The sequence below is a fragment of the Monopterus albus genome, unplaced genomic scaffold (assembly GCF_001952655.1).
Source record: "Monopterus albus unplaced genomic scaffold, M_albus_1.0 scaffold100.1, whole genome shotgun sequence".
Classification (NCBI taxonomy): domain Eukaryota; kingdom Metazoa; phylum Chordata; class Actinopteri; order Synbranchiformes; family Synbranchidae; genus Monopterus; species Monopterus albus.
The window spans coordinates 1066719-1075354 of NW_018127980.1; the positions used below are offsets into that span (position 1 = coordinate 1066719).

The window sequence follows — 8636 nt, forward strand, 5'->3', positions numbered from 1 at the left end:
CCAATAACAAAACACCACTTGGGTTCAGATCGGGGGGCCATTCCTCCCAATCACGCCCCTCCAGGTGTCAGGGGCGTGGAGGGGACCCTGAAGTTGTAATGGTTAAATAAGGAGCAAGGAATTATCATATATGAGACTTGGTTGAGACTGTGGTTGTAAGCTACGTAACTGAAAGCCTTGCTTGCCACACATACTGAGCCCAAGGTCAAAAACGAACTTCTAATCTCAGTTGTAGAATGTCCTCCGTGACACTGAAAGAGCTTTGTCTAGTTTGAGAAAATAACTGTCATGTCATCGATGTAACAGTGATGTTAGGGGTTCCAATCTCAAGATTAGACAATTTTATAACAGAAAGTCTGCATTAAACACTATGGGAATGGGCTTTGAATCTACCCACCGGGGGGTTTAAGGAAAGGCACTACTGAGCTGTATCACAAAAGGCTGTATGTTAGTGCACTACTAGAGAATAAAGGTCTGAATATCAGCTCTGTTGCTTCAGCTTTGACTAATTCTTAATTGAAATCTGTTTATGACAACTTTCTAGTGAAATATTCAAGGTGACGATGCATTTTCAGGCAACTACATTTCTGCTGACTAAAATCCAGTGTGTAGTTGTAAAATACCATGCTTTAGACCAACAGAAGCCCCACTGACAAAACAAAAACAATCCCTCTCCTCTCGACGACACGAGAATAAACCTGCTGATCTGATTTACAACTTCCCTTTTTGGAATGCGGTCGCACCATTTTTTTTAGCTTTAACAACAGTGAAGGTGTACATGGCTTTGCCCACAGATCTGTACCGCATGTGCATTTAAAAAAGTGGCAGCAACAGCATGGTCACCACTGTACAGCAACTGCCAGGAGTCCCTGAGCTCCAGTGTTACCTACTTGGCAATGGCCCATGTAAGCCAGGGTTTTCCCAGCCTGCTGCAGCTGGCACAGACTGGGGTGGACCAGGCCATCATTATCACAGGCTGGCTCCACACTGTTCTTATCACAAGCTGCTGGTCGGCCGACGCACTCGTACTGCTGGCAGTCGGCAGAGTCACTCAGACACACAGAATACTTTGGGACGCACCTAAGAATACAAACACAATATGGCTTTATTAATTACTCTTCCCTTATGTGAGGAGGCCTGGTGAGAGGTTCAGACAACATATAAGCTAGTATGTGCCCTTTCCACATTCACCACCATCAACACATGCGCACACAAGGCTGGGCATCAGGTGTTAAACAAATCTGAGTTGACTTGTTCAGTTCTACTGCATTGTTTTTCTCAGAACAAAGGGAGATGGTTGAGAGTGGGTGTGTTTGTGTGCATCTGTGTATAACATCACTCATTTGTGTGTATGTATTCAGTCTTTGAACAAAGGGCCAAGAGTGTTTAATACGAGCATTTAAGTTTATGTTTTAGGATAACAAATGTCAAAAAGGGGATGGAGGGAAGGTGGTATACTGACCTGAGTGCATGTGTGTATATGTGTAGTAAGTATTAATAAATAATAAAAAATAAAAAATGTATTTAATATCTGTCAGATCTCATTCCTTGGTGGAAGAATGAATAAAACTCTTATGTACTCCAGCAATTTCTCCATTAAAACCCTTTTCTCACTCCACTAACATCGCTTGCTTGGGTTTATGCATTTGGGTTGTAAGGTTAAAGACTCCAGAAACAGCAACATGATTGACAGTCATAGTTGCAGAAAAAGAGAGATGAAAGCAGAAAGGAAGGGAACGCACCTTTGGTTTCTCTGACAGGACTTGTTGGCACAGGGGTTACTGAGGCGGCACTGGCCAAACACAAACTGATGGTCCTTGAATCCCATACAGCGAGCCACACAGGCACTGGGATATGTGCGCCCATTAGAGGCACACACTGGGATGAAGTGGTCTGGACAACTACAGGGGAGACCTGAGACAGGGAGGAGTAAAGTATTCATTCCACTGTGAAGAAATGAACATTCAGCAAAACCGGGGTGCAGTGTAAGCCCTGATGGGTGCCTGTGAACTTCTGGCCATTGGGCTGTTCTAACATTGTACTCACCAGATTGTGTTTAGATCTGATGTGGTGGGTTTGCTGGGGAGGGGGCTTTACTTAAAAACTAATCATCTGGCAGCTTGTGCTTCTTAATCCGTTGGCCCTATATTTAGCAATGTCACTTACATTACTAAAGTTAAGTATAATTAGCTCTATTCTGCCCTCTTTTAAATAGTAAAATGATGAAATTAATGAATAATGAAATAATAAAATCAATGAAATTACAAATTCAGCACAATAAAATCAGCGCTTCTGGTGTAGCATAGCCTGATTCCAGGCCCAGTAATTTAAACAGACTTACTGTTGTGCACATTGGTGGTAGTTGTATTGAGAAAAACAAGGGTTGCCCAGTCAGAGTCAAGAGAGGAATCTCCTCTGACAATATACACACTCTTCATTGAATATCCGAACCTACTGCGCTGTAGTTATTTTTAGATTCTCTACCCAAATTGCACTAATGTACAGTGCAGCACAGCATATTATTTATTTAGTCTATATTAGTCTACAAGGCCCTTTTAGGCTCCTTTTCCATTTCTTTCTAACCACCGCGCCATGTTAAAGACAGACTGATGGAAAGATTATCTGCATGTAATTACCGATTTAATTTAGAGGCTTATTCAGTGGAAGTGTCTGTGGAATCACACACTGTTTTATGCGCTGCCTAAAATATGTTGGTTCAGAAGTTGATTTAGCCACTTGACCGGTTGCACTGTTTTTAATAAGAAACATCTTGCATACAGTAACACTGTCTCAATCCTTTATGTTATCTGTTATTAGAAGAAACAGACACAATCCACTGAGAATTAGACAAGAAGCAGAAACAAAATAGCTTATAAGAAGATAAGCTGATATAACATCGAGTGCTGTGGATGTAACATTACTGTTAACCTGACCCTTACTTTTCATCTTGTTGTTTTCAAACCATATGGACTAAATTCCAGGAATAATGTTGTCATTCCGCTGTCTAAATCTTCTTCTGGATGCTTAAGAAATACTTTTACAGTATGTGACATTTTAGTGTCTTTTCTGAAGCAGAGCTCAGCCAGTGAGCACTATTTTAGTGAATGCAGGTTCTGAAAAACTCGCTGCTCTGCAGTAGAGACAACAGGTTGCTGTAGTAACGCTCGGTGTGTAGGAATGACAGGCAGTGATTCTGTTCACACAGAGTCAATCTATTCTGTCAGTGAATACACAAATGGCACGGACACATGTAAATGAGAACAGTAGTACTGTTTTCAGTAACTTCTCAACAAATACTGACTAAATAAATTAGTATCTACATTTACATCTCTCAGAATTAACACAACAAACAAAGATACTTTATTACTAATTAGAGAAAAAGAAAAATCCCCATCCCATCTAACAAAACGTCAAACTGAATGAAAGAAACATAACCAGACCATTACACGGCCGAACCTGTGAAGTGTCGGCGGTCGTCTTCTGAGCTGATGAGGCTGAGACATTCTCTGGTGGAGCAGATGGTATCACCAGCAAAGCAGGAACAGGTGTGGCAGTCGACCCTGAAAGACGTCCCGTGGCCTGGTAGCAAAACAAAATGTTAGTGCATTTTCTGGGCTTTTCATCCATATTTTTGACTCAGTACATTTTAGTCACCATTTCTGTTGATGCATGTAGTACTTAGTATCTTTGAATTTGTTTTCAAGCTTATGTACATGCTCATAATGTACGTATTATATTCTGTTATATGTTATGTTATATTATGTAGCTTAAGTCCCATTATTAACTTTGCACCCATGTTTCAAATTCTTTACAGTTTAGGTCCCTAATATTTTTTACAGTTTAAGCTCCAGGTGGATTTATGCTTTAAAATGTGCTGGACAGTGAGAGAAAAAAAGGGATGATAAAAAAATGCAGCTACGGCCACCTGTGTCAATGATAGTTATTATGACTGACCTTCAAAACAGAGGACTTTTTATGCTTATGCTTTAATGGACAGCTAAAAGTAGACTGAACAATTTAAAAAAGGTCCCTGGCTGCAAAGCTCACATCTGGTGCACCAAGCAGCACTTCTTCCAACGAGAGGTTTCATTCCCAACTTTCACTGTGTTTTTGTGGGGGCTGATGATGATGTGGAGGAGGATAAACAAGTTAGAATAATCTTTGCTGTGCTAAAATCAAAACCATGCTCATCACAACATGTATTACAGTGTGTCCAATTCAAACCAAATATTTGTTTTCAGTAAGAGAAGAACACCCACTGCTTAATAAATGAATAAACAAAGCTAGAAGAGCAATGGACCTTGAGCAATGGAGAAAGAGAATCAACCTCATGGAATGTCTATGTGAATGCCTACTGATTATACTGTTTAAATGTTTGTCAATGGTTTTTACTTTGGTGCCCCCCAGTGTCAGTATCAAAAAACAATGTTTGTGGCAAACAACAATACATAATACCTCCCTCACTGTTTACTTTTGTACTTTAAAAGTACAAACGGAGGATTTTTAAAATAATACAATAAACTCATACTGTAATCACTGTGTCTATGGTCATGATTACGCCACCAGAGCGCACAGCCAGTAGGTGTGTTGACCACTACAGCAGCTTTCAAAGCAGATCAAACCTTTATAAAAATGCAAAAAAACAGACAACATATATCCCTGCGATAGTAACGAAGGTAAGTCTGTGTGAAACCTATTCAGGTCAGACAGACTTTACCTGCCGCCTAAAACATATTTGTTATTTACAGTATCTTGACTCATGAACTGCTTTCATGTGTTATTTTGTGCACCTATGTGTACGTATTTAACATAGATTTCGTAGGAAAATACCAAGTACAGCAATGCACAAAAGAAGTAGACATGCACCTGAGGAAAACTGCATAAGGACTGTGACTGAAGCAATGCAGAATTTGTGGTGGCAGAAAAATAGAGCCCTAAGTCTGGCAATAAGAATGACTGGGTAGATGGCTTAGTCAGCTCAGTGGTCCAACCGTTAGTACTGCCATCCCAATCTCATATGACCAGGAGGTTTAGTTAATGACAGGAGAACGTATCACCATAGTATTAATGCAGTGTTAACCTGTACAATGTAATAGACATATACTGCAGCATCTACAACATTTTTGTGTTTCAGGGATCTGTAGGAACCTTTTGGAAAGACAGAAAGACATGAGACAGGTCTTACTCCTCCTCTGTCCACCTATGATGCAGGGCTTGCTGGTGTCCACACAGGGCATCATCTCCACACAGTTCTCCAGACGCCCACTGGGACCACAGCTGCACACCTCGTAGCACCCAGGTGGACCAGTACGAGTTGGCACCTGGATACGTGCGTCCTGCTGCACCAGAAACTCGGAGGCCTCGCCCAGTTTACAGCCTGAAAGCACACACACACACACTCAGGCTGACATGCTACAACTCTGAACATAGTAAAGCTGATCTGTAGCATTTTGGTCCTACCTGGTACACACAGGTATGGCTGACAGCTGAGTTCATCAAGGCAGCCCTTCCTGTTGACCTGGCATAAATGGTTGCTGGGGCATGGGTTGGGGTTGCATGGATGGATGACCTCCTCAATTATGTTATTACCTAGGGAACTGGGAGCTGGGGTAAAGAAAGGTAGAACAGAATTAAACATGACTTTTAGATATGTATGTATCTGTTGGTGACAATGTGAATATGTGTGCTCAGTGAATTAGGTGAGTTTCAAAATAAAAGTCCAATCAAACTAAAAACAGCCCCAAAGTACTAATGTAATGCTTCTACAGTAATAAACAGCAGAATGACAAAGAGAATTCAAGTTGACCTGATCAATATATTTTCATATTACAGTACCATTGAATCAAATCACCACTATGCAGCTTTTTAGCAGACTCACTGAGGTATCTGTGGAGGGGGATGCAGCGTTCAGGATCATCGATGGGTGACAGCAGTTCACAGATCCTCTCTGGTGTTTGTCCGTCATGGAACCGTTTCCTGTCCCCACACTGGGTGAGGATGTCCACACAGTCTGACCTGAGGAAAGACAATAGATAACAGAGAACAAGAACAGAACAAGCCTGTACTCTAGGTACATGCATGTACAGCATGTTCTCATCACATTACTACATCACCATACTGCTTCATACTGTGCAGACTGGAAAGGCTAAACTGAACCTAAATGTATCTAGATACTGTAAATATAAGCAAGCTGAGACAACTGTGATGTAAAGGACACACAATTAAGAGTAATTACACTACAGCAAGTCCACTAAATTTTGATGTAAAAGGCAGACTGGAATGGCTGACATGGTTCTTCTTGTAATGATGGACATTAGCAAAATTCAGAATGACTGGGTAGGAGTAGCGGCAGGAGACCTACTTGCAAATGACGCTCCCTCTGGACTTGCTGTGGCAGGGTTTGATCTGCAGGGAACAGGCTACAGCCTTCCACATGTCAGGCAGACACTTCTTGATGTCCAGCACAGGGATGTTCATGAACGGCATCTTGATGGTCCCATTGGACCACAGCTTGATGTCGTTCATGGCGCCCTGGTCTGACTGGATGTTACAGCTGCGAAACAGCTCTGTCGGCCTGAGGACAGACAGAGGTAACATTACAAGAAATAAAAGCGAATTAAAAATGTGTTTACACTTTAATTAACAAGGACTGCAATATTGGATTTAGGGATTTGTTTCCAATTTATGGTCCAAGAATAGTTTTTAAACGCACACAGTAACACAGACCCGCATACACACAGTCCCAACAATTAGCCCCATGCCCTCAAACGCCACCTCCAGGCCAGTGTTTGCATTCCATGCTGCGTCCAGCTACACAGCCCAGCATTTGAACCCCTCAGGGGAGGAGGAAACCATACAAGGCTTGTCTGGGGCCCATCAAAGGAAACCCAAAGAGCATTACACATATTTGTTTGCTTGAACTTTAAGTACCACAGTGCCACAGCATGAGCGCCATGCCTTCATGATCTAAATCCACAATTAGTCACATGGTTTTCTTTGTGAAGGTGAAATCCACTTGTAATTTGATAAACACATTATAATACTTCATAGGTATTATTGTTGGCTCTTATACACTCATGATGCTGTTTACTTTGGGAGAAGGCTGCTAGTAGTTGTATTTTTAGTGATCCCATGCTACATTATTTAATCACTATCTAGAATGTTATGCACTAGGGAAACCAACTGAAGACAAATTTGATCTGTGGAGTAGCCTTGCTAGAAGAAGGAAACTACTCTAAAATAGGATGTAACAGGAGGTTGCTCTTCTCCTAATAAAACCCATTAAAAAAGATGCAATATAAAGTACTTTATGAAAGCATTAAGGCTAAGTGCAAATCCAAGACATTGAAATAAGTTTAATTTGACCAATTTACTTATCTTCAGAGTACTCTGGAGTAATTCTAAAGTTATCTTTCTAATAATTTTGGAGCTGTACAGAAAATTACCCTCTTTCCTTCAGTTGTTTTGCACAAAAGGCTCCTTATCAGTTATGTGAAAATCTTCAGCAATGATAGGATGACTACTCAATTAGAAATACTGGTGGACTGCAGATAAAATGGTGCTGAGAAGGGAAGCAGTCCATCATGATAACCGCCCACCAGCTTAACCCTTGTGAATTGCAGGAGTTTGACCTGTTGTTGAAGTTGGTGCAGTAGGTGAGGTCCTTGCAGCCCAGCTGGCAGGGCTCTCTGACATCAGCCAGGCAGTTGATGAGCTCAGACTCGACTGGGTTGTACTCACAGAGCTGATCAAAGTCTTGCCACGTCTGGCTGCCCCAGTTAGTACTGATCTCCAAACACATGTCCCTGTCACAGCAGAGTACACTGTCTGGGTTAAAACAAGGAAAACTAACACATTTAACCTCAATCTGTATTCCACCTGGGAATATGGGACATTAATGTAGCGGCCCACATTAAGAAATGGATGTCATATGCTCAGCAGTGTGCTGTACCTGCAGGATGAGGTGTTGGCCTTGGAGCAACAATGCAGCTTGGCAGAGTCCATCTTAGCAGGATGGGGTGTTTCCTCTTCAGGTGGGGAAGGCGGGTGGGCGCTGCCCAGAAAGCACTGCCACATGGGTTCCTGAGGGAGGGGCTGGGAGCCACACTCCTCAATCAAACCCTCCATGATCTCATGCTCTGTGCTCATGGTGCGAAGGATTCTCCGGCAAGCTGCCTGGCAGTGGGGGGCCTCCGCTCGGTCACAGCAGTACAGACCTGGATGTGAGGGGCGGATGGAGTGACAAGTGCTGAAAATTGTAATATAACATGATAAATAATTTCCGGGTTGCAAGCGAGAGCAGACGTCTTTACTGCTCCTCTTGTCTGTTCTACGATTTTTCACACCTTCTACACTTTCAAGTCTTTGAACAAATTCTATAACTATTAAAATGCCTTCAAGAGGGAAAAGAGCTAATAAATCAGAAGCGAATGAGGATATGGAGGCAGAAGAAGTGTATCACAGAGCGGCGCAAGTAATGGACATTGTGGATCAGCAGAAACAGATGTACATCGTGCTGATGAACCAACAGCAGGAAAACTTCAAAGGCTTCGTGCAACTAATTATGGAGACAAACAACAAGAGACTTGACGACATGACCAGAGAAATACAGGAGATAAAAACGAGTTTGCAGTTTA

General features: G+C 42.0%; 1 protein-coding gene across 1 annotated transcript in view; it reads right to left on the reverse strand.

Annotated features, from left to right (window-relative positions):
- Positions 1–8636, reverse strand: part of reck (reversion-inducing-cysteine-rich protein with kazal motifs) — a 57186-nt gene that overhangs the window by 14720 nt on the left and 33830 nt on the right. Inside the window, exons 9-17 of the mRNA XM_020609608.1 lie at positions 7952–8216; positions 7632–7805; positions 6362–6574; positions 5879–6015; positions 5461–5604; positions 5186–5377; positions 3457–3579; positions 1743–1914; positions 891–1080 (exon numbers count right to left, since the gene is read on the reverse strand). Of these exons, the coding sequence (XP_020465264.1) occupies positions 891–1080; positions 1743–1914; positions 3457–3579; positions 5186–5377; positions 5461–5604; positions 5879–6015; positions 6362–6574; positions 7632–7805; positions 7952–8216 (1610 nt within the window). The remainder of the gene's footprint in view (positions 1–890; positions 1081–1742; positions 1915–3456; positions 3580–5185; positions 5378–5460; positions 5605–5878; positions 6016–6361; positions 6575–7631; positions 7806–7951; positions 8217–8636) is intronic.